The sequence below is a fragment of the Vipera ursinii genome (assembly GCF_947247035.1).
Source record: "Vipera ursinii genome assembly, chromosome: 3".
Taxonomy (NCBI): Eukaryota; Metazoa; Chordata; class Lepidosauria; order Squamata; family Viperidae; genus Vipera; species Vipera ursinii.
This window is the reverse complement of record NC_139516.1, coordinates 144108009-144134844: the sequence shown is the minus strand read 5'-3', so window position 1 is coordinate 144134844 and position 26836 is coordinate 144108009. Positions and strand designations below refer to the sequence as shown.

At 42.1% G+C, this 26836-nt stretch overlaps 1 protein-coding gene across 1 annotated transcript in view; it reads left to right on the top strand.

Moving 5' to 3' along the window:
* The window catches only part of RREB1 (ras responsive element binding protein 1), a 171883-nt gene that overhangs the window by 85986 nt on the left and 59061 nt on the right, over positions 1–26836 (top strand). The window contains exons 4-6 of the mRNA XM_083359954.1: positions 1598–1803; positions 16811–16900; positions 19223–19386. Coding sequence (XP_083216080.1) covers positions 1690–1803; positions 16811–16900; positions 19223–19386 — 368 coding nt within the window. The 5' untranslated portion in view covers positions 1598–1689. The remainder of the gene's footprint in view (positions 1–1597; positions 1804–16810; positions 16901–19222; positions 19387–26836) is intronic.

Sequence of the window (26836 nt, the reverse complement as noted above, 5' to 3'; positions counted from 1 at the left end):
TTAGGGTACATGGCAACTGGTATGAATTTATGATGGTTGCAGTGTCGTGGGGTCACGCGATCACTATTTGCAGCCTTCCCAACTGGCTTTCAACAAGTAAACTCTATGGGGGAAGCTGAATTTGCTTAATGATTCTGTGATTTGCTCAGTGACCACATGATTCTCTTAAGAACCATGGGGGGAAAAATGTAAAATCAGATGTGGTCATGTAGCAATAGCAATAGCACTTACACTTGTATACTGCTTGATAATGTTTTACAGCCCTCTCAAAGCGGTTTACAGAGTCAGCATATTGCCCCCAACAATCTGGGTGTTCATTTTACTAACCTCAAAAGCATGGAAGGCTGAATGAATCTTGAGCTGGTCAGAATCGAACTACTGGCAGTCAGCAGAATTAGCCTGCAATGCTGCATTTTAACCACTGTGCCACCACAGCTGATGTAAGGACTCAATGATTGCATTGCTTAGCAACAGAAATTACAGTCCCAATTGTGAGAATAAGTTGAGGATTACCTATTGCTGCCAGTGATCGTATGCCATACATAGCCTAAAGAAGTACAATACAGTACTTCAACAACTTGCCGTTATTGAAAGAGTTTTAGAATTCATGAGCTTATTGATATGGGGGGAAAAATGAGCAAGAATGCAAGAAGTGTACATATATTTCACCTGGGGGAAAAATGGGATAAAACAATTTACAATTTAACATTGTAAATATTAATAAAATCTAATCAATAAAATAATTGCCTTCCCTCTGTCCTCATTAGTTCTGTCTCTTCATTGTTAAAGGATGTGTCATGCAATACCTATAGATGGTCATAGTTTTGAATTATATGGTTTGGTAAGATACTATAGCTTTACATTGCGGCCCTATCTAGACCGGGATGCCTTGCGTACAGTCACTCATGCGCTCGTGACCTCTCGGTTAGACTACTGCAACGCTCTCTACATGGGGCTGCCCTTGAGGACCACTCGGAGGCTCCAACTGGTGCAGAATGCAGCCGTGCGAGTTGTGTTGGGGGTCTCCCGATACTCCCATGTTACACCTCTGCTCCGTGAGCTGCATTGGCTTCCAGTTGCCTTTCGGGTGAAATTCAAGGTGCTGGTAATGACCTATAAAGCTCTACATGGCATGGGTCCAGAGTACCTTAGGGAGCACCTGCGGCCGGCGTCAACTTCCCTCCGCCCAGTGCGCTCCCATAGAGAGGGCCTCCTCAGGGTGCCACCGGTCAGAGAATGCCAACTGATGGCCCCCAGGGGGACGGCGTTCTCTGTGCGTGCGCCTGACCTTTGGAACCGTTTACCGGTTGAGCTCCGGATGGCTCCCGACCTTCGCTCCTTCCGACGTGATCTAAAAACCTATTTGTTTGAACAAGCCAGCCTGGTCTGATGGGTTTGGGGTTTTAATTATTGTTTTTAAGTAATTTATTTATTGTATTTGGGCACTATGGTTTAATCTGTTTTTAATTTTTGTATTTTGGGTATTTATTGCCCTGTTCACTACCCTGAGTCCTTCGGGAGAAGGGCGGTATACAAATTAAATTAAATAAAATAAAAAAATAAAAATAAATACATGTATGTCTGTTTATAATTTCAGAGAACAAACTCCAAATCTTAAAGCAGTTGTACAGCAGCACCAAGATTCTCAACTGTTTCGAAGGTGTGGATTTGCCCTCTCTTGACACAGCAATGGCAGCAGTTATGAGCTTAGGAAAGATTGCTGAAAACGGCAGTATGGCATCTCAAAATGTCAAGTCCCCATCAAAATCTCTTACTCCTACTCGGATTGGCAGAAGAAACCAGGTAAGGAATAACAATTTATTTATTTTTGTTTTTCAGAAGAACACACAAATTATTACCTCCCCATTCTGCCCCCTCCTGGCCAGCTACATTCTATCAGTACTCCCAACTAATGAGAAATGTATATGAAGTAGCCGAAGGACCACTCGGACGACAGGCTACTTAAACAGCTATTTATTTAGAGCAAGACAACAACAGAATAACTTGCCGGCTTTTTATAGCCGGCGGCTGTCAGTGAGGGCCAATCAGGTTTGTTCGTTTTGGCGCCGCGTCTCTCCCGACCAATCCGCGTCGTCTGTGTTTGACAGCTCCGGCTTCCGCATGGCTCGGTGTTTTGACAGCCGCGAGCTGTCAGTGGTCGCGCCTGCGCCCTGCGAGGAACTTTGACAGCTGTCAAAGTTCCCGCGTGTTCTTCTGTCAAATCGGTTTACCTCATCGTCTGACTTGTTAACTTATATATTAAAGATGTTTATACATATAATACACCCCTTACCCCTCCCCTGGAGCGTTCCCTCCCCCTTGATCGTTGGAACCTGCCCACTGGTAGTCCTTTAGGTAGGCGGGGGCCCTTCGGTTTCTGTCGGAGCGGCGTGGAAGAGGGCCGATGTCTGGTTCTGCTGGTAGCGCGTCTCTTAGTCCCTCTTCGTCTTGGTCAAGCATCGGTAGTATTTCTGGGGGGGGGGTTGTTTGTCATGTTCCTCCGGTTGGGGTTCAGGGGTGTGTGGTGGTTGTCTGGGTCTGAGTTGGTCTATATGGCGGCGTAGATTGCCGTGAGTTTGTGTGGATATGAGATAGGAAATGGGTCCTGTTTGTTTAAGCACTGTCCCTTGGACCCATTTGTTTTTATCTGTATAAGATCGTGCCCATATCATTTGGCCTGGTGTGAGTGTACGGGTTGGTTGGGGGTGCTCGTTTTCTTCCGGGAACGTGTCAGGATGTAATCTGTCGAGCCGCGTTATCAGCCTTCTCCCCCATCTTAGTTCCGCCGGTGATTTGCCCGTTGTTGTGCATGGCGTTGCGTGTTGTGACATTAGGAACTGGCTGAGTCGCCGCTGCCAGTTCCCCTTGACGAATTTTTTCAAAGCTTCTTTTGTAGAACGCACCATAATTTTTGCCATCCCGTTCGTCGATGGGTGGAATGGTGCAGACGTGACCAGCCTAATACAATTCTTCATAGCGAAGATCTGAAATTCACGAGAGGTGAATTGAGGCCCATTGTCTGAAACTATGGTGTCTGGGAGGCCGTGTGTGGCGAATATTTTTCTTAGGGCTTGTATTGTGGCTCCTGATGTAGTTTTTCTAAGGGGAGTGACTTCTAACCATTTAGAATAACTGTCAACTACAATTAGGAAACTTTGTCCCTGGATAGGTCCTGCAAAATCTAAGTGTATGCGTGACCATGGGTTTTTTGTAGTTTCCCATTTGTGAATTGGTGCTTGGGGTGGTTCGTTCCGTGTTGCTTGGCAACTGTAGCACCCTCCCACGTATTTTTCTATCTCTTTGTCAATGCCAGGCCACCATACATAACTCCTGGCCATCGCTTTCATCTTGACAATGCCAGGATGTCCCTCGTGTAGGATGTCTAATGTTTGATTTATGTTTTTGTTAGGTATTATGACTCGATTTCCCCACAGCAGGCATCCCCTATGTGAAGATATTTCATTTTTTCTATTAAAGTATGGCTGGAATTGGGAGTGTGGGTTTTGTGCTGGCCACCCTGTTGTGGCCCACCTGAGAATTCTGCTGAGTATTTTGTCTTTAGCTGAGTTGTTAGCTATAATCTTTGCAGAGAGGGGACAGTCTGGGAGTTGTGAAATTGCTAAAATCAGACCAGCTGGGGCTGGGTCTGGGTCCTGGTTTTGAATTGGCAGTCTGCTGAGGCAGTCTGCATGACCTAACTCCTTCCCTGGTTTATGGATTAATTGATAGGAATAGGCAGATAAGAACGTGGACCACCTTAGAATTCTTGGTGAGAGAATCTGAGGTGTTGTTTTATTCCACGTGAAAATCCCTAACAGGGGCTTGTGATCTGTGAATATAGTAAAGGGTCTCCCATAGAGGTAGTCGTGGAATTTTTTAACCCCTGCGACTATTGCTAGGGCTTCTCTGTCTATTTGTGCGTAGTTCCTTTCTGCTTTTGACAGAGTGCGTGAATAAAAGGCTATGGGTCTTTGGGTGCCGTCCTTATATAAATGACTTAACACTGCCCCTATTCCATAGGGAGATGCATCGCAAGCGATGCATATTGGTGTGTCCTCTCTAAAAAGGGTGATTGTTGAGCTATTGCAAATAATCTTTTTTAATGATTGGAAGCTATTTTCGTGTATTTTGGTCCAGGACCAAGCAGTTCCCTTGTCCAAGAGCCTATGCAAAGGCTCTGCGATAGTGGCTTTGTGGGGAAGGAAGGCGTGATAAAAGTTTAATAATCCTAAAAAGGCTTGGAGTTCTTGTTTATTCTTGGGGCTAGGTGCTGTTTGAATAGCCTTTAGTTTTTCGGTGTTGGGGTGGATGCCCTGGCCGTCTATTTTGTACCCTAGGAATTCTGTGGCAGTGACTCCAATGGAGCACTTTTCCCTTTTAAGTTTGAGACCGGCTTCTCTGAGCCGGCTCAGCACAGCTGACAGTCTGTCAGCTAAGTTTGCTTCGTTTTCTCCGGCGATGAGCACATCGTCGAAATAGGGGCAGACCCCGGGTATTCCTTTCAGGGTTTTCTCCATGATACCCTGGAAGATACCCGGGGCTGCCGATATGCCGAATTGGAGCCTTTTTACTTTAAAGGCACCGCGGTGGGTGACAATTGTCTGGGCTTCCGCGGTGTCATTTGTGACAGGCAGTTGCAAATACGCCTGCGTGAGATCAAGCTTGGCGAAAATGGCGCCGGAGCGGATGGAAGCAAAAACGTCCTTTACCGCTGGCACCGGGTAAGCATGGGGGCTGAGCGCTAAGTTGAGGGTCGCCTTATAGTCCGTGCATAATCTTATTTCCCCGTTAGGTTTGACAGGGGTGACTATGGGGGTCTCCCAGCTTCCCCCCTCCGTAGGTTCGAGCACCCCGAGACCTACGAGGCGTTCTAGCTCATTTTCTATTTTTTCTTTGAGGGCAAAGGGTACTCTCCTCGCTCTTATCTTAATGGGCTGGATTGCTGGATTTAATTGTAAGGATACGGGGGGACCCGTGTATTTCCCTAGCGTGCCATCGAAGACGTCTGCATACTTGTTGCAGACGGCTTCGAGACTGGGTGATTGGACTGTATTTACCCCCGTTATGGCAATTCCTAGAGGCCCGAACCAGTTCAGACCTATCAGGTTGGTGCGGTTTCCTGGCGTGACTAGAACCTCTAAAGTGCCCTTGAATTTTTTGTATTCCACAGCCACCTTAGCCTTCCCTTCCAAGGGAATAGGGGTTTTTTGAAAATCTGCTAGATGGACCTGGGTTTGTTTCAGAGGAATTTTTCCCTTGGTTTGCTGGCAGATCTCCTTATACGTTTCTAATGAGATTAAGGAGACAGCCGACCCGGAGTCTACCTCCATGAGGCAGGGTACCCCCTGAATTTTTACCCTGATCCTCACCTTTGAGCTTAAGCTGTTTACCCTATCTATGGTTTCTATTAGGCCCCCTGTCGTTTTTCTTCTGTTGGCCCGGGTAGCTGGCCTACCTGGGGAATTGGCCTCCAAGTCATTGACATTGTCGCGGCCCCGGCTGCGACACACCGGTTTGATGTGGCCAGTCTTCCTGCAATTGTGGCACTTAGCATTTCTGAACCGGCAGCTTCCTCGGGCATGATTGCCCCCGCAGCTGGCGCAGGTGGCCCGTTGCTCGTAGCGCGGCGGTGGCGGAGGGGGGTTCCTGGATCTTCGGCGCTCCGATGTGTCGCTTCTTCTCTGTTGTCTGCGTTCCCTTCGGCGCTGAAGGGCTTCTCCGTCCGTGAAGTCCACCGACTCGTCGCTGTCGCTGAGCGTTGCGCTCTCTTGGTATACGGTCGCTGGGCTTTCGGAGGTCGTGGTAGACGGTTTCTTCTTGTGGTTATACTCGTAGGCCATGATCTCTCTGGTCAATTCTGCCAGGCTCATGTCGGTTTTGGATGTCAGCTTCTTCTGTAGACGTTCGTCCCTCAACCCGATCACCACCTGGTCTCTGATGTGGTCTTCTAGGTCGGGGAAACGGCAGTTCCGTGCGGCGTGTCTGACCCCGGCGATGAAATCGTTTGCGGGTTCGTCTGGTCGTTGCTTCTTCAGGGCGAATTGTACCCGCCAGTACAGTTCTGAGCGGGCCGGCATGTAATGCTTCGTGAGCTGGTCTACCAGATCCGCGTAGGAGACCTCGGTGATGGGCACCGGGCTAAACAGCCCTACGGCAGCGTCGTACACGGGGGGTCCGCTGATGTATAGCAGCGCGGCGGCCTTCGCTCTGTCATCGGTGATCTTGCTTACGAGGAGGAATCCCTCGACCTGTCCCAGGTGTGATTGCCATCTCTCGGGATGGCGGGTATCGAATTCCCTCACGCGGCCGAAGTTTGCCATGTCGTCCGGTCCTAGGTCTCGCTCCGTTGGAAGTTAAAACTTCCGTGACAGCTCTGGCCGGGAACTCTCTTCCACGGCCGTGACTTCAGCTCAGGAGCGATCCCATCCTCGTCGCCAGTGAAGTAGCCGAAGGACCACTCGGACGACAGGCTACTTAAACAGCTATTTATTTAGAGCAAGACAACAACAGAATAACTTGCCGGCTTTTTATAGCCGGCGGCTGTCAGTGAGGGCCAATCAGGTTTGTTCGTTTTGGCGCCGCGTCTCTCCCGACCAATCCGCGTCGTCTGTGTTTGACAGCTCCGGCTTCCGCATGGCTCGGTGTTTTGACAGCCGCGAGCTGTCAGTGGTCGCGCCTGCGCCCTGCGAGGAACTTTGACAGCTGTCAAAGTTCCCGCGTGTTCTTCTGTCAAATCGGTTTACCTCATCGTCTGACTTGTTAACTTATATGTTAAAGATGTTTATACATATAATACAGTATATACCAGGGCTAGGCAACCTCAGCTCTTTTATGACTCATGGACTTCAACTCCCAGAATTCCTGAGTCAGCTGACTCAGGAATTCTGGGAGTTGAAATCCATGAGTCATAAAAGAGCCGAGGTTGCCTACCCCTGGTATATACTGTATATTCAAAAGCCAGTCTGTATATGCTTTCTCATTTATTATGGAGCAGCTCTTGAGCCTAAGCATTTGTGAATAAATAGCTTTTGAGCAAATTGGAAGTAAATGAACTCCACTAATCATGATTGGTTGCAAATGATTACTTTACTAGCTAGGAGAATTGCAGTCAAGTCACACATGCTCTCTTTATACATGCTCTCAATTCCTCCTATGTCGTCTTGCTCCATTTCCCTTGTTGTTTCCTCTGTACTTGGCCTTTCAAGGCTGGAAAGGGAAGCTGTTTGGTTTTGCTTCCCAGATCTGTTATAGGCAAGTGACTTGACCCCTCTTCTTGCCTTTTTGGTGTGTTACTATCAGAAAAAATTAATAGTGTTTGCAGGGTTTCTGTTGAGCTTTTATTAGGCTACTTTTTGTTGTAAAATATACCGTCAAAAAGATTAGAAGGGATCTTGGAAGAAGAAACTTTGAATGATGTGTTTAGTTGTTAAGAGGCTGTGAAAGGACCTCCAGAATCAAGGTTTCTAACTAGCCAGGATTGGTAATAAGCAACGTACAGGAAAAAGAACCATCCTTTCTTATCTCCATTTTTTTGGTAAGTGGTTCAGGTATCTCAGTACCTTCTTCTATGAGAACAAGAAACAATTTAGGTGTAAGTTGGCCTGCGTAGAAAAAAAAATGCTGCAATTGTTAGGGAGTTTTGAAGCATAACAAAAATGTATTGAGACATCAGTGTGACTTGGCAAGGCAAGGCAAGGCATGTATGTCTTGCCAATTTCCTAAAGCTGGAGCCTAGCTAACTTTGGATCACAAGATGTTTTAGACCCTGCAGCATCAGGCTACTAACTATTCTGCAGTGAACTTCAAGGTAGTGTTAAAATGCTGAAGCTACTAGTGGCTTCTTGGTTGCCTTAGTTAGCACAAATCTCACAGACGTAGGAAAAGAAGAGGCAGAGTCTGGGGAAAGAGTCAAGAGAGGAATCAGCCTGGAGTTGTTATGTTGCCGCAAGCTATCCTAGTCCAGTCCCCCTTTGAATTCCGTTAACTCTTACCTTTAACTCTTACCTAGGGCCAATTGAGTGCTGACCTTAGTTCACTAGATTCTTGTATGTAAGCTTGAGCATTAAATCTTCTTAATTGGATCTTAATGTCTGGTTCCATTCCTGTTCTTTGCACCTGACACAGCTCACGCTTAGGACTTGGATGGATGACAATAGTTTCAATAGGGAAGATGCAACCCTAGCACAGACTCACTTGGCCATTCTTCTAGAGTTCATTTTCACTATTGATGTGGATGGTTGTCCTTTCTGTAATCCAAACTTCTCCACAAATTGGGAAAAGTGTGGAGCTGCCACAGAAAGCAGGAACTGCCCTTGGCAGCTGTATCTACAGGAACGTCTTGCAAGGACATCTCTGCTTCAAAGTAATTTATGTTTCCCTCCAGTCAGAGAATGTACAAGATGACTTAAGGTACTAGGCAAGGCTGGAAGTGATGGCACCCTGCTTGGACCACATTTCTTTGTGCAGGACATCAGCAGAAACTGTGGTTGCATGGAGAAACTAGTAACATAGCGAAGGGCTTTTGCAGAAGATGCAATGTTTTCCTGAACGTTATACCCTAAATTTTACCTAGTCTGTCAAGGTTTGAGATATGTGTGATACAGCCACTGGGCTGGACTATATTTCTTTCCCTTTGGTCCTTTGTGTAGCACTTCGTTGGAAAAGCAGGGAGAAAGTGGATAAACTGGTTGGCTTGTTTGTGTGAACTTTACTTAGAGCCACTGGCTCTTTAATCACACCAACCCCTTTCACTGGGCATTGGATCAAGACAGTAAATGCGACAGGATTAACTTAAATACTTGCACTGTAATAAATGAACAAATAAATAATGGAGAGAAGCTATGAGTGATTTTCCTATCAGTCAAAATAGACGTTGACATTTAAGTAGGTTTGCTGTTTGGAATGGAGTACCTAGAATGGTATAAACAGAGAAGCCCTCACCCATTATTTTATTTGCTAGTGATCCTTACCCCAAAACTGCTGTAGATAGGCAGATGTGGTCTCTCTGATGGCAATTCCTGTTGCAGAGAGAGAGAGAGAGAGAGAGAGAGAGAGAGAGAGAGAGAGAGAGAGAGAGAGAGAGAGACATTTTAAAGATTGTGTTGAAGTTTAAAAATAGCATTCTGAATGTCTGACACAAGGAGAGAAGGTGGTGGTGGAGAAACCGTTTGATTCCAGTCTTGGGCTCTTGATCCGTATTGCTCAATCTTACAGGAGGAGGCAGTTCTCCAAAGTAGAGAAATGAAATCTCCATATTCACAAGCAATATACAGTAACTACATTTGGAAAGCTGTTGCTTTGTGACCTACTTATAATATTCTGGTTGCCACTGGAGATAAAATCCTGGATCAGATGAATTATTTCGAACACAGCTTGCACGATGCTAGGTTATTTCATGGGTCAATGTGCTTTTTTGTTAAATCTTACGGGAGGAAACATTTGATTCAAAGTTACATGTTGAACTTGCATGTTAAAATGCTTTCAAATCACTTTGTAACTGGGAATTGCAATTTTCATTCCTTTATTAGTAAGAGAGGGCAGCATGGCGGCTCAGTGGTTAAGACAGGCTGGGCTTGTCAGCTAGAAAGCCAGCAGCCCAGGTTCGATACCCCAAGTGCCACAGGATGAGGTGAGCCCTTGTTCGTGCCCCAGTTCCTGCTGAAAGCATGCGAATGCAAGTAGATAAATAGGTACCACTTTGGTGAGAAGGTAACTGTGCTCCATGATGTCATGCTGGCCCCACGACCGCAGAAATGTTTTTGGATAGCGCTGGCTCAATGCCCTTGAAATGGAGATAAGCACTGCCCCCTCTACTCAGCAATCCACAGGGATACCTATTAGTTAGAGGTATCTATGTCAGGTTGAAGGATCGTAATCCAATTCAGAGAGTATATTCTTTAAAATCATAAATTGCTTATTCCTCTCTTTATAAATGATTTCATGATACGAGAGATCAAGAATTCCCAGGGGTGCTTTTTCTACATGTATCAGAGGTCACATAAAGACATACCAAACTTTTTATCAAATTGGCTGGGTTTTTTTGCTACTTTGTTTGAGTAATACTCAGTAATACTCCAGCCTAGTCAAGCTGTATTGTCGCAGTCCAAATTCTTTAGCAAAACTTAAAAAAAACCCAAATGCACACATATACAGAAAGTTGTATTAAAACTATTACGTTGTAAACTGAGTCCAAACAGATTATTCCTTTTTAGCTAGTCTGTTTCAGAGTATTGAGCCTGTTTTGGTTTATGTCAAGCAACTGAGACCGGGGCTATACAATAAGGGAAGTCCAGGCCTGGTAGTTGCAAGGACCTGGGCTAATATTAGATCTGAAGTTTGCCCTAATCAGTTCTAACTAATTTGTTTGTTTGAAAGGGGGGAATATGTTAGAAAACAAGGCTTCCAAACAATTAATGGCATTGCACAGAGGTGTAGATAGGCTTCTTTCAGCAAGGGAGCGATAGCCTGATTTCACAGGAAAGCCTGCACAAACATATTTCCTCCTGATATGTTTGTTTTGCTGAGACAATATTTAGCATGGTGGAAGAAAGATTTGCACCTGAAGGTAATTCTATGAGCCAGCTAGAATTTGAAGGTCCCTGAGAAGAACTTTAGTAATAGGTATAGGATGTGTTACCAAGTGTTTTAATAGGAACATATGAACACACAAAGTTTGTGTTACTTTAGCCATGCATAAGGAAAATATGAGGTGCTTATCCACCATGTCACGCTTATTTATTTTTTAAAGAGAAAGGCAAAAAGAAGAACTTCAATAACTGTTTTATTAATTTGTGGAGCACGCCACTATATAAATTGCAACGGCTAATAGTATAAATGTATTACTGAAGAAAAACCTGCAGATAGGAAAAACCTTACATAAATTTATAGAAAAAGGTTGTATGCTCCTGAGTATAAGAAAAGGGTTTAACAGTGAAATGATACTACAAGTAAACCATTTTTATATAAATCTACCTGAAGCATCTGCTTGATATTTTGCTGATGGAATTTCCAAAATCCAGTATAAAATATTCTAACAAAGTACTTCAAAAGTATGTTCACTTTTTCTGGGAACTTTTCTGAGCAGTCTTTGTTTTGAGGGGTTTGCTGTAATAACTGTGACGAAAAGAACAGTTCAAGAACAGCTAGACACTTAAGCATCTACGAGGGCAATTCGGAAATAAACATCCAATGACAGATATTCGCAAATACAGAACTTTTATTATACACATTAGAAAACTACAACATTGCATTACTTTTCGACATAATCGCCATTCAAATTGAGGCACTTGTCATAACGTCTTACAAGGTGTGAAATTCCTTAGTAGAAGTTGCTCAGCGCCAAATCTGGACTATTGGGGGCTGGTGGGTGGTGATAAAAAACATAACAACAATGCGCTGTGAGCATTCGACAATAAACTGTTGTAACTTCTTTAAGGAAAAACAATAGATGTAATTGTGGGGGGGAAAAAGAGTAGCTGATTCTATATTCTGTTACTCCTCTCCTACTTAACTTTGCTGTGAACTTGAACACTTTTAGTGTACTATAGCAGAAGAATGATTCAGACTGGAGGTTAGAGAGTGAGCAGAGGTGCACTGATGTTCTCAAACTCCTTTCTTTTCCTTTTGAGTGCAAGGAGAGATGGGAAGATCAATTTTGGCAATTTCCTACTTAGTCTGAAGATAGAATATTCTAATATTTTTATTTTGAGGCATGTAAACCTGTGGATCATTCTCAAAACCAGTGTTGTTAAGATCTTTATCAAGGTGTGTTTCCAAATCTACCATAGAAAAAACAGCATTTAGCTTTTTGTTATTTAGAAATTTGCTTTGTGTCTACTAGGCAGGGATCTCTTGGGGTAGAACAAAGCTTCTTAACTGATTTTTTTAAAATGGTGAACCACAATTAGGACAAATCATGTGAAATAAATGAAATAGGGCCAACTTTTTTTTAAAAAAATATTATTTTGCCATAGTGCCTGAGTGCAGCCAAATGTTCTGAAATTTTTCTTCTGGAAAAATGTTTACCTTAGAACCCTTTTTATGGTTGGTGAATTCTGTACTGCAATACATATTGATTCTTGCCCCTAGTCTAAATAAAGGTTGCAGTATTTGGATCATTTTGAAGTGCTGACAAAAGTTCAAAATGGCAATTTAAGACTTTTTTTCTGGAAGAAGATGGAAAATATTAAATATGATGGAAAATATTAAATACTTGCATACTAAAAAAACACATCCGAACAGAACTGCTTCAAATGTTCTTGGGTGTGTCTAGCCGTGTGCAGGCAAGCATTATCTTGAACCAACTCCACACTGGAAGTCAGCATGGCCCCACGCTTGTTATGGATGGCTCGTCTGAGTTTTCTGACGTTTCAGAGTAGATTTCTGAATTGATGGTCGAACCACGCTCCATGAACTTCACTAGTAGTACTCCTTTGGCATCTTCACATTTGGCAGGATTTTCTATGGCACCACTTTTGGTGTGGTGTTGGTTCATGATAATGATTGCCTGCCCTCCATAGCTTCTGAACACATTGCTTTAAAGCATTCCATGCATGTGCTTCCATTTGTGCTCATACATAGTCACAAGCACCTACTGGAGATTAAATTCAGTACTGTGCAATTTTAGAGATGTGACATGGAAGCCTAGTGTACAAAGGAGAAGATTGGGAGTTTCTTTACGTGAACTATCCACAGTGACAAAAGAGACAAAGGGGCTAATTCTGGCTGCACAAGACCAATTCTTAAGAACAAATGCATATAAAGCCAGGGTTGAGACAACAGAAACAGACAGCAAATGCCACTTCTGCAAAGAAACTGAAGAAACAGTGGACCACCTAGTTAGCTACTGCAAGAAGATTGCACAGACTACAACTTGTGGCATCATGAAATAACAACAATGGTGCATTGGAATATCTGCAAGAAATACCATTTGCCTCGCAAGCACTTGGTGGGACCACAAAATAGACAGAAAAAGTAAAATAAAAAAGCTAAAATGTTCTAGAATTCAAACAGAGGGTCACCTGCTATGTAATACTCCAGACTTAACAACTTTTGATAAGAAAGGCAAAAACGTCTGGATAGTAGATATGGCAATACTTGGAGCCAGCAGAATAGGAGAGCTGGAAAAAATTATGAAATACAATGATCTGCAAATAGAAGTATGACACCAGTGGCAAAAGAAAGCAAAGACAGAACCAATAGTAATAGGTGCAATCTTGGATGCAATCCCAAAACATCTGGAGCATCCCTTGAACACCTACAACATTGACAAAATTACTGTCAGTCAATTGCAAAGGGCAGCTTTACTTGGAACAACTTACATCCTGCAACAATACCTTTAACCCAAAGAACTGCCTATCTCTGGTCGTTGGAAAGGACCTGATTGGTGAATAAAAATGCCAAATCCAGTCTAAACATCTGACTGATCAATAACAACAACAATCAAAAAGTTTTAGAGGCAGCGGGAGAATAATTAATAAAAATGCCCCAAGTATTTGGAGGGATTTAAAACTCGTGGAAATTTGCATGCACAGATAAATGTGGAGCAGATTTAAATTATTTCGTATTACATTCTACTAAAATGACTGCAGTATTTTTTTTCATAATATATTAGGAAGGATTGGACAGCTCATTTTAGAATGCAGGAGACAGCGTTAGACTTTTTCTTTTATAAAGTGTGGACAGAACTTGGAAAAGTTAATGTAAAACTGGATGTGCTGTGTATGATAGAATAGTGGATAATTATATTGACTCTTTCAAATAGTTGGGCAAGAGAAAATGATTAACTTGTTTCCAGTCTGTCCTTTGACAGAAATGTTGGTATCTGATTCAATATCCTAAAGGCATTTTGAAAAATACCAATGAATGAATCAGGATGTTCTGCGTAGAGACAAATTCTTTTGGTTTCTTGAGCAGTGCCCATCGTACCTATAACTAATCAGGAATCATTCTCTTCCCTAGCTTTTTTCTTTGCTTCTTCCCCCAAAACAGTAGGACTAGTGGAAGGCTTCTTTTTATTTTTCAACTCTGATTCAGGATTGTCTTGGGGGCGGGGGGGGGGGGGATGCAACAGTAAATAACAGTATTTCTGTAACAGTAACAGAAAGTAAAATGAAGCAGTTGGCTAATTCTCCTTGGGACTTCTCTGCAGCTGAGCGTTGGTGAGGCTGCTACAGTTCTTTGTTATGCAGAAATGATGCAAACATATATTTGCTGATTCTAATCAGAAGGTCGGCAGTTTGGCGGGTCGAATCCCGAGTGCCACGTAACAGAGTGAGCACCTGTTACTCGTCCCAGCTTCTGCCAACCTAGCAGTTCGAAAGTACGTAAAAATGCAAGTAGAAAAATAGGGAGCACTACGGTGGGAAGGTAACAGCGTTCCGTGCGCCTTTGGCGTCTAGTCATGCCAGCCACATGACCACGGAGACATCCTCGGACATGCGCTGGCTCTTCGGCTTTGAAACGGAGATGAGCACCGGCCCCTAGAGTCGGAAACGACTAGCACGCATATGCGGGGAACCTTTTTTTAATTGAACAGCCTCTGGTTCCCAAAGTGCTTTTTACAAAAGGCAACTGGACTTTCCTTTTTTTTCCTTTTTTCTTTTATTTGAAAACATTTTGCTTCTCAAGAAGCTTCTTTTTGAACTATTAGCTGGACGATTGAGAATCTTCATAGACATTTGGCTTATGGGTCTTTTTTAAAAATTTTTTTAAAAGAAGGGTCTCATGTTTAATGCAAGCATCGTGGTCAAATTGTAATCGGGAAAACTAAAAAAATGGATTAGTTATAAACTTGCTAATTCCCACCCCCCCTTTATGATTTATTACTGTATCTTTGGGTGTTTCTGAATCCCATATCCTTATATATAACTTGGTCTGTTCTTAAGGTTTACAGTATATACAGTGATTCCTTTTCTCTCTATGGTTTTCAGTTTGGGGTGATTTCTGTATTGCAGATGGGGAAACTGGGGGATATCATAGTACTTAAATAGGTTCTAGCAGTGCTTTTTTTGTAAAAGAAAAAGGTGCCGGAACTCACACATGTCATACAACCCGCCTTGCCTACCCTACAAGGTTCCATCCAAAAAAGGTGCCGGAACTCCGTTCTGAGCGTTCTATGAGAAAAAAAGCCCTGGGTTCTAGGAAATCTATAGAAGGGATATAATCTACCTAAAGAAGTCCTGAGATAGGATATTATATTTGATCTGGAAATACTTCATGAGGCTAGAATCCAGAGTCTTCAAATAAATGTAATGATGGGTGATTTGAGATAGATAGAAGGTTCCTTTCCTGCAGTAGGTAGTTTACATTGTAAATTTTGTAATATCAAGATTCTGTGAAAATTTCCAGTGTAAGTTTAAAAAAAAAATCCTTTTTTCCCCCCTACCTGGGTGTGAATCTGGCATTTTGGGTGCATGTTGTGGGTGCTCTCACAGAAAGATAGCAAGGAGCTAGTTCAGGGGTAGGCAGCTTCGGCTCTTTTATGACTCATGGACTTCAACTCCCAGAATTCCTGAGTCAGGAATTGTGGGAGTTGAAGTCCATGAGTCATAAAAGAGCCGAAGTTGCCTACCCCTGAACTAGTTAATTCAGGGAGTGGGGAGCATGAGGTATATAATCTCCCTTTCGCTTCCTCTGACCCCTTCTTCACGCTCCTGCCTCCACTATGGATGTTTCATTTTCTGAGAAGCTAAGCAAGCTTCCAAGCAAAGCCAGAGAACTACAGCTCTCCATCATTTTTATTTTTGGAGAAAGTTTCCGGGCCCAGGGACATTCCTGCAAGTAATGGTGATACAGGTTTTCTTTGCAATATGTCATATTTCACTTGTTTTAATTTAAAATAGATATATTCAAAATATGAAGCATCAGATGAGGTATGGAGCCTGGCAATCGTTAAGGGAGATGTCGGTAGGCACAGTTGCTTTCCCGGGCTCTGTGTTGGTGACCCTGATTAGACAGCCACATGACTATTAATACTTTAATATTTGAAACTCTAGGCCTTTCTTATTGCTATTACCTTTATTTATAGTCTCTTTTAAGGTAAAGATCCTCTAAAGTGACTTTGCAAGCAAGATAAAAAAAAATTACAATAAATATTATTTTGCCACGAAGGAACTATACATTTGTATGATCAGGATAAAAGTTGGCAATGACTCTGTGGGGAGGAAGAGAAGAATCCAGCTGAAAACCTGTGTAGATTGTTCCTGGTTACTACTGAAGAGACAAGGCAGAAAAACTTCCAGGAAGTTTTTTTCTATAGGACAGCTAATCAGGGCTTTTTTTGTCATAGAACCCTCAGAACGGAGTTCCGGCACCTTTTTTGGATGGAACCTTGTAGGGTAGGCAAGGTGGGTTGTATGACATGTGTGAGTTCCGGCACCTTTTTCTTTTACAAAAAAAGCACTGCAGCTAATTATAATGATCTTTTGGGATCCGTGTTGAGGAATAAAAGTGTGCAAGTTTTGTGTTCCTCCTCCATAGCTTTTTATAATCTGGTTGGTCAAGTCACTTCCATAGTTTTAGATGTTATGGTGGGGCTCTTTCCACACACTGGGTTGAAAGAATAATCTTTTTTTCTTTGATTTTGACTCAAAATTCCAAATTGTTATTTTTATTATTATTATTATTATTATTAAAACTGCCTCTTCTATAATAGCTTCCCCCTGCAAGAATTCACTCTGTATGATTATGAGGGAGTATAATTGTTACGTCACTGTAATGTTTTCTTTGTAAATGTATACAATGAGTGATTACTTGGCTTTTAATTAACATTATTAAAACGTATATATATATATATATATTTGAAAAATAGGAAACAAAAGATGACAAGTCTTCCTACACCTGCCCTCTGTGTGAAAAGATTTGCACTACCCAACATCAGCTGACTATGCATATTCGTCAGGTAAGTTGGTAATTTTACAACATAATATTTTTAATCTGGAGATCTGCCAATAAATTTATAGTTACATATACTAGTTTCTCCGTGCAAAGCCCAAAATTGTGTTGGCTGTCAACGTGTATCTCGAAGCCTCTCCCTCTTCCAGCTGTGAACCATTTTTATTTTAAAGATAATTATGCTTCATAGTCTTTGTCCCTTTGTTGCTATTGCTTCATTCTCTCCTCCCCCCCCCCCTTTTCTCTATTGATGCCAGATCAGAAATTTCAGGAAACTACTGTAGTTTCAACTAGGGTTGGGCTGAAATTTACTTGTTTGGTATTCAGGAATATGTGTGCTTGGATCTATTTAAAATCTTCCCAAGATTTAGGGGAATGCAGTGACACAGCAACCATAGCATTTTGCTTTATTTCGAAACACCCCAATTCCTTGGGCATTGGCTGCTATACAGGTAGTCCTCGGCTTACAGCAGATCATTTAGTGACTGTTCAAAGTTACAACAGCACGGAAAAAAAAGTGACTTAGGACTGTTTTTCACAATTATGACCTTTGCAGCACCCCCAAGGTCATGTGATCAAAATTCAGATGCTTGGCAACTGGTTCATATTAATGAGGACCCAGATTGTGGGGGGCAATAAGCTGACTTTGTAATAATGCCACTTGGGAGGGAAGCCCTAATAAGCAGGCATATACATAGAATGAAGGCTATTGATTTGTGCTTTAAATTGTAAGCCGCCCTGAGTCTTCGGAGAAGGGCGGGATATAAATAGGATTTAAAAAAAATGTTGGTTGAAGCGTCCCGGGGTCATGTGATCCCCTTTTGCGACCTTTTGACAAGCAAGGTCAATGGGGAAGCCAGATTTATTTAACAATTGGGTTACTAACTTACCAACTGCCGTGATTCATCTTAACAGCTCTGGCAAGAAAGGTCATAAAATGGGGCAAAACTCACTTAACAAACATCTCATTTAACAACAGAAATTTTGGGCTCAGTTATGGTCGTAAGTCAAGGACTTCCTGTATTGCCAAAGCTCCCAGCAGGCAGTCACAACCAAGTTATATTTTTTGCTTTGCCCTGTTATGGTATACTGAAACGTGGGCAGTTCCTCGTAGAGGAAACCAGTTTTTGTAAATTTTTGATCCCTTCAAAATACTCGGCATTTCCCCAGCTTTAAAACAGACAATACTGTGCTTTGCCATTTGTGCATAAGTGTACATATTATTTTTCTGCCTACATTTTTTTGGGGGTGGGGGGGAAGGGGAAATTAAGATACACTGGACAAGAAGTGTTTTAGGTCTACAGATCAAATGATTTAGCTAACTTCTATGAGCCAGAAGCAAAAATGAGTTAGAAGAAAGAAAAGAAAAATTGGGCTGGGACATGGTAGGAGGTTAATAATCTTCCCATAACTCCATAACAAAGAAGATGAATTTATCGTAATAGCATGAAGGATTAAAAACAATCGTTTCAGGAGTTCCTGTTGTTGAATAGCAAAATAGATCCCATTAGAAGACATTGTATTGCCTGGGAGCGTTTAAAGAAGTCTAGATGGGAATCTGTTCTGTATTTTAAGCTTCTTCTTTAAACAGCTGTAGGAAATGACCTTTTGGGAGTCTGCTGGCCCAACTGGGACAAATGTATGCATGTGGATACACATGTATGTACAGAATTATTTTTTTCATGTGAATTAGTGTTTTTATATGGATCTGCTGTAAACTGTGTGATAAAATAGTGGCCTCTTTCCTTGGCAATTTGTGGGGGATGAGTGGGAACCATCTACAATTTGTGATGGCCATACCAGGGAAACCCGGTCCAAAATGGTGCATTTAAGACCAGTTATATCTCTGATGTACTCTCAAGACTTTAATGTGAATGAACCCACAGAGTTTGAATTGGCTCGTAGACCTCATTTTTCAAGGCTGTGAGATGCATTCCATATATGCATGTGGTACAGTTCATTCTATTTCCTTTTGGTCCTCATCTCAGTAACTTTTCTGAATCTTTCACGGCTCGGTACAAAAATGAGTTGTCTTTATGCAACATTCCAGAGAGGACCAAAAGCTGTTATCAATGCTTTTATACGGTGATCAATTTAAGATGTTTTTTTTTAAAGTATATATATTTCCCCAATTTTTGCCTTTTCCCCCCTCCCTGCTTCCTGCAATGTATTCTATTTTTAGGCTGAGTCATAACTGGAATGATTATGTTATGCTAACTTGAGTTCTGTTATATTGAACCTTCTTAGAATGATGATGGTTGCAATTGACTAGTACGTCCTTGACCCTGAACAGGAAGAACTCAAAAGAAAAATCTGTTGCTTCCTTTAGCATAACACTGACACTGGAGGAACAGACCATTCCTGCAGCATCTGTGGAAAGTCTTTGAGCTCTGCAAGCTCCCTCGATCGCCACATGCTAGTGCATTCTGGGGAAAGGCCTTATAAATGCTCAGTATGTGATCAGTCGTTCACCACCAATGGAAACATGCACAGGTGAGATGACAGCGTGCAAAAGGGGTGATCAATGTGTGTGTTTGGAATATTGTTTACAGCATATATCCTATTCCTTTCCAGGGCTATAATCCAGTGTGTCTCTTTTTAGCATGTATGATCATCTGACAGCCATTCCTTCCAGTGCATGATCAATTCCTTTAGTATGTCCTCTTGTTGAAACAGCTTATTGGAAGATAGAACTTAAACGTCTTGTGTACACACACACACACACACTTCCTGAACCAAGGCCTTCTCTTCTTACAAATGGAAACATTGGAGGCCATTTCTCAGTGTAGATTTGCCTTTATTTCTGTCCCAAAATTCTGGTCCAGCCTGAGCTTCTTAAACAGAATGTTGTGAATACTGCTGAACATAAGAATCTTTGCCAAAGACTCAGAAATACTTGAAATAACCCTCCACAGTGGAATATTAGTTGCCCTGATCAGTTTTATCTATCAACATTCTTCCTAATATCATTAATGCTTGATAGGTAGAAAACAAATGTACCATAATGAAGGAATTCATTCATTTCATCTTTCAACACAGGTAGTCCTTGACTTACAACCATTCATTTAGAGACTCTAGTTACAACGGCACTTTAAAAAATGGTTTATGGCTGTTCTTCACATTTACGACTGTTGCCGCATACCCACAGTCTCGTGATCAAAATTCATATGCTTGGCAACGGGCATATGTCAGTGTCTGGATCATGTGACCACTTTTTACAACCTTCTAACAAGCAAAGTCAATGGGGAAGCCAGATTCACTTCACAACCATGTTACTCCCTTAACAACTTCAGTGAAGCACTTAACTGTGGCAAGACATGTCGTAAAAGGGGCCAAAATTCACTTAGCAACCATCTTGTTTAGCAACAGAAATTTGGGCCTCAATTGTGGCTGTAAGTCGAGGATTACCTGGCATAAATTTATGTTTTGAGCATATTAACGTTTTCTTTTTGTGACAACCCAAAGGTGAGGGAGGGAGACAGTGCCAAGATTTTCAAACCACTTCTAAATAAACTTATAGGGTTATTGTCAGGGACAATTCCATTCTGATTTACTGATTCACTTAATCTAATATGCATTCTGTGAACTACGTAGCTGAGAGATTACGGCCATCAGGTAATTTGTTCCTTTAAAAGGGCCACTATATAAAGAAAAGATAATAGTTGAGAAAAGAAACAACATGCTTAACAGACTGTATCTTTTCAATGTGATTTTTTTCCATTATGGTAGAAAGAATGGAAGTAATATGTTTTCATTTTCCCAAACAGCCAGCGTAGAACCAAGCATTTTAATAAAGCCCTGGTTTTGCTAATTAGATCATAATATCTTCTATTTAATATCAAGTCTGTATTGAGTGTGAGGATTCATATTCCTCTGTATCTAGTCCTTTGGCCAAAACGTTGACACCCCCACTTTAAAACCAGAAGACAGTGTTGTGTATTAGTTAAAATGGTGGATTAGAAGCAAGAAAACCCAGGTTCTAATCTTCCCTTGAGCATGGAAATCAACTGGGTGCCCTTGGCCATCCCCCCCCCAAATCAACATAAGGTTGTGTGACAAGCTGGCTCAAAAACAACTCCCTTGTTGCATCACACATTGATAAGCTTTGCTTTAAGATCAAGGCAGCACAGTGTAAAGCAAGCAAAAGCAAGCAATTAAGTAGGACAAGCTTAATTTTAAGTGCAAAAAGTAGCTATAACTTTCTTGCTGCTGCATAAAATATTTGCCTGTGGATGGGATGCCTGGTTTGTTACAACAGAGATCCTTATTGGTTTGTCTTGTTATAGCTAATGGTAGCTTTGGGTAAAAGTGGGGTTTAAATAAGGAATCTCATAAACTGCTAACCGCTTGTGTGGTCTATATATTAATACTACAGTATGTCTTGGGCCTCTCATGAAAGGTAAGCTTCAAAAACACAATTTTTACAGGCAGTATACAACAGAAATGAAAGTGTTGCAATATTCTTCATTTTATAGTATATAACATATCAAATTCAAAATTTTATATTTTTAACAGCGATTTTAGAATTGAAGATACTTTTACAAGTGAATTTTTTTTTAGCATGTGTTGTGTTAGCATTGTGCAGTAGGGCAAAGCCTACTGAAGTCTCCATTGCACAGTTGTTGGCTAAAAAGAAGATTAACCTGCTCATTAATCTGCTTCCTCTAGAGCAGGGGTCTTCAAACTTGTCAACTTTAAGACTTGTGCTGGCTGGGGAATTCTGGGAGTTGCAGTCCACAAGTCTTAAAGTTGCCAAGTTTGGAATCTCTGGCTCTAGAGCGGTGTTTTTCAAAGTTGAAGATGTGGGACTCCTGGCTGGAGAATTCTGGGAGTTGAAGTCTACACATCTTAGAGTTGCCAAATTTAAAAAATACCGCTGTAGAGGAACATGGTTTGGTGAAGGAATATGCAAAGCTTTGTGTATATGAAATGAAATAATTTTATTGTCAAAGTACAACCATGTATACATTGAGATTGGCTGAGCCTCCCTTCATGCCCCCCACCACCACAGCTCACAGTGGCAACAAACCCACCATCTTGTTACACCATGTGAGCTAATTGCACAACACACCGGCCTTGCAAGTCAGTCATACATAAAATTATAAAATTATTTCCCTTTCAAGAGCTTAACAGCCCATGGATAAAAGCTGTTCTTCAGCCTGTTGGTATGGCTGGCTATACTCCTATATCTCCTGCCCAATGGTAGGAGAGTAAAGAGATACCGACCAGGGTGTATATGCACAGACACTGGTATTTCTTTTTTCCATACTTTGCTGACATGTTTTCAAATGCAACTGTACATACATAGTGCCTAGAAACTACGAGATGCACATATTTCCCAAGGTACAAAACCTGACATCTTTCTGCTAAGAAAGCATAAGCAGGCACTTTTGAATTAGACTAAGACTCCTATCAAATTCAGCTTCCCCCCCCCCTCCTGTGATGGTCAGCCAACTAAGGCAGAAGTATCTTCTGTTTGTCCAGTTACCTGATAATCAGAGTTGTACTGCTCTTCACAAGGACATTCTGTTCAGCTTCACAAGACTAATAACTATTGTTGACAAATTTGTCTTGTCTTTTCTAAAGCTGCCTTAGGTCACCCTTTGGGTCTTGTGTACTCATGCAGGAAACAAATGGCAATGTTGCAGCTATTCGAATTTAACATACTAGTTTAAAGCCTTAAATGATTTTGAACCAAGTTCTCAGTAGAAGCGATACACCTCCATGTATTTGTCTTTGCCTTAAAATAAGCATCCTAAGCTCTATTCTTTAGCTGGGTTGTGACAACAGTTACATTGATGAATGCCAGTGATAGGATCTTTTTTCAGATTGGCTGCACAGTCCTGGAATATCCTCTTAAAGGCAGTCCATCTATCTCTTCTCTCTAATCGTCCTTGGCAGTTAATTTCCCCTCATTTGAGATGCTTAAAAACCTCTTTATTTGCTAGTCTTTAATTCTTTTTTTTTTAATCATTTACACCTGATTTGCTGTAGCTCACCTTAGTAAAGGGAGATTAAAAACCTGCAAAATAATAATACTTCTCTGATTACATCTAACAAATTCTAGCTTGACAAAGCATTTCAGCGAATGTCCTCCTACTTCTGTTTTAGCTCTGTTGAAATGAACTGAAGGCTTAAGAGATTCAAGGGAGGCAGTGCTGTTGACGAGTAACAAGCAATGTAGCTCAAGAGACAGCATGTATGAAATTTATGTTGGCAACACTTGAGCGTGCTTCTCCTTTGCAGGGCGGCAGATTCACGTAACTCAAAATATTTATATTTGATCCCTGAAGCAAGCCTGGCCAAACAGGTTCTTGAAGTGCTTGGCAACTTGCTTGACATAGCAGGCCATTCACGTTGGAACTTAGGTGTCCATTGCACTATGCATTTCTTGATTGTATGGGAGGAATTATGCAATTTTCTGCAAGGCAATGATTCCTGTTTAGGAAAATGTGGATTGTGAGTAGTATGTAGGTTAAAAACCGTTTCCCCGTGTTGCTTTTCCCATCTCTGTGTGACCATCTCTTAGATACCTGCTAAATAAAAGACGTGGCTTAAAGATGAGAATCCAGTTACCCTTTTGATTTCCTAGCCTGATTGAGTATTTACTGGGGTTCTTTCATGTTTCTAATTTACTGAGATGTAGGTTGAACTTTCACCCCCCCCTTCTGTTATTTATTTATTTTATTTATTTAATAATATTTCTATACTGCCCTTCTCCCTGAGGACTCAGGGCGGTTCACAGGGCAAGAATAAAATACAAAGTTACAAATATTAAAAGGAAATTAAATAATTGCCCGATTTTAAAACAATTGATATGTTACAATTATAAAACCCCAAAGATACAATATTAAGAATACAAGAATAAAAAACCCCACCAATCCCCCATCAGGCTAGGCCGGCTTGTACAAACAAAAACGTCTTGAGATTGCGACGAAAGGAGCGAAGATCGGGCGCCATCTGGAGCTCTACTGGTAACTGATTCCATAGTTCCGGAGCGCCCACAGAGAAGGATCTCCCCCTGGGGGCCACCAATCGACATTCTCTGATCGGTGGCACCCTGAGGAGACCCTCTCTGTGGGAACGCACAGGGCGCAGGGAGATTGATGCCGGCAGCAGGTGTTCCCTGAGGTACTCCGGACCCCTGCCATGTAGGGCTTTAAATACCATTTTATCCATGTTACGCCTTGGAGGGTTTGTTCTGTACAGGATCCATCAGGTTCAGAATGCAAATTTACAGACGAAGTCCATTGGCAAAAGCTAGCTTTTTTTTTTTTTTTTTAACAACCCAGGATGCATTTTCTTCCTTAGTCAAAAACGAATGGCAGAAGGTCTCTCACTCCACTGGGAAAACAGTGTCAAGCAAAGGTGGGGCCTTTTCAAGATGTTCCTACCACAGTTGAATTATATCTGGAGGATTCTGTTTGCCTTGGTGCACTTTTAAGGAAACATCTTGAAATTACATTTCCTAAGTGGCATTTTATAGCATCTTCACGTGCACTTTTCAGAGTTATCTTTTTCCTCCAGTTTCAGTTCCAGCTTGGAACTGATTGATTTACAGCAGGCAAGTTAAAAACTTACATGCATAGGGATCAGATTGGCAAGTTTAAGACTTGTGGACTTCATCTCCACAGGAGGGCTGGCTGGGGATTTCTGGGAATTGAAGTCCACAAGTTTTAAAGTTGCCAAGGTTGGACCCCCTCTGGTTTACAGATTGAATATACTTTTTCTGACGATATACATAGTCCTCGACTTACAACACTTCATTTAGTGACTGTTCAAAGTGACAATGGCAGTGAAAAAAGTGACCATTTTTTTACATTTACAATCTTTGCAGCATCCCCAGGTTCACATGATCAGAATTCAGGCACCTGGCAGCTGACTCGTATTTATGATGGTTGTACTGTCCCAGAGTCACGTCATCAACTTTTGCGACCTTCTGACTAGCAAAGACAATGGGGAAGCCGGATTCACTTAACGACCGTGTTACTAACTTAACAACGGCATGATTCACTCAATAGTTGTGGCAGGAAAGGTTGTAAAATGGGGGCAAAACTCACTTAGCTGTCACTTAGCAACATAAACTTTGGGGTCAATTGTAGTTGTAGGCCAACGACTACCTGTACTTCTTTTTTCTCAGGAAGTAACCAGGGATGGTGTTAATTTTTTTTGCATTTCATCTGCTAAGAGTGGCAAGTACTACATGTTAGGATTACAGATAATCCCCAGTTTATGCCCACCTGTTCTACACAGTGGTGCTGAAAATATGGACCGAATGACCAGTCCTCCCAGGTTTTGGCCATTGCAGCACCCCTGCACTTATGTGATCACAGACTGGGTGCTTGAGAGCCTGGCTCATTATAACATTGCTGGGGGGCTATCTGAGATCTTCCCTGCTGACTTCCAACAAGGAAAATCAATGGGGAAGCCACCAAAGAAGGTCACAAGTCATTCCCCACTTTTTTTCCCAGCCCGCAGCCCTCCCGGGCCTTTCCTCAATTCACACCAGCCTCATCAAACCTCCCCTTCACCCCCTCATTCTCCTCCCTCACAGCAACCTTATCTCTCACCTCTTCCTCCTTGATGACCTGTACATCCTGGGATTACCATGGCAACTGGTGCTGCAGGGATTGCCGTTGCTAAGCAATGCAGTCACATGACAGCACACTTTACAGTACATCACTTAGCGATGGTAATCCCAGTCCCAATTGCTGTCGTAACCCGAGGACTGCCTATTCATTGGTTATGTGTACGCCCTAGTTCAGAGTACTTTTCAATCTGATCCCTGTGCCTGCAGTTTTTCAACAATACAAAATTAGATACTTCTGCTTCATGCCTTCATTAACTTCCCTATTGTTATGGAGCAGCAGAGAGTTTACAGTTGTGATTCGTATTTTCTTTTTGATAGGTAAAATAATAAGCTGTTCTTGTTTGAAAGAAATGAAGCAAGCAAGGAACCTTCTAATCTTAATTCTGAGAACTCTCTTTCCAGTTCAAAAGAATTCTTCTGAGTTTCTGCTGGGATGAACGAGTGACCTTTTCTTATTTAAGGCACTTAACTCTCCCAACATTTTAAAAATCACCCTATGTTGCAAAGTGGGACCATCCTGTTCAGATTAATATACCATTTGATTGGAGAGAAAGCTTTAGTGTGTGCTGGGAGAAGAAAAGGGCTGTACAACGTGCTGGGGAAAAAAATAGGCATCACAAGGCAAGCAGTAGTTGCAAGGTAAACAAAATTGGTTTCATGATGGAATATAGGTAATCCTCAAATTATGACCACGGTTGAGTCCCAGATTTCCCAATGGAGTTTTACAATGTTTTTTTGGTCACAGTTGTTAAGCGAATCACTGCAGTTGTTAATTGAATCAGGCAGTCATTAAGCAAATTTGGCTTCCCCCATTCACTTTGCTTGTCGGAAGCCAGCTGGGAAGGTTACCAATGGTGATCCTATGACCCCAGCACATTGCAATCGTGATAAATACATATTAATTGCCAAGTGCCTGAATTATGATCGTGGGACCATGGAGATGCTGCGACAGTCATAAGTACGAAAATCGTTCATAAGTCATTGTTTTCAGGGCCTTACAAAAATCCTAAAAATGTGGTTTTGTCATTGGGTATTTTTATGTGGTGTAGGGACGCGGTGGCTCAGTGGGTTAGGACGCTGAGCTTGCCGATCAGAAGATCGGCAGTTTGGCGGGCCCCGAGTGCCGCGTAGCAGAGTGAGCGCCTGTTACTCGTCCCAGCTTCTGCCAACCTAGCAGTCTGAAAGCACGTAAAAATGCAGATCAACTTGCTCCAGTGGCAGGCTGTTGTGCATGCACACGAGCATGTAGCTTAATTTGCACAAGTTGAGCTGCGTGCATATGTGTGTGCGTGCCAATCTGCCACTCGTACAGCCCACTTCCCCTCTCCCCTCCCCCCCCAAGCCACCAACCCA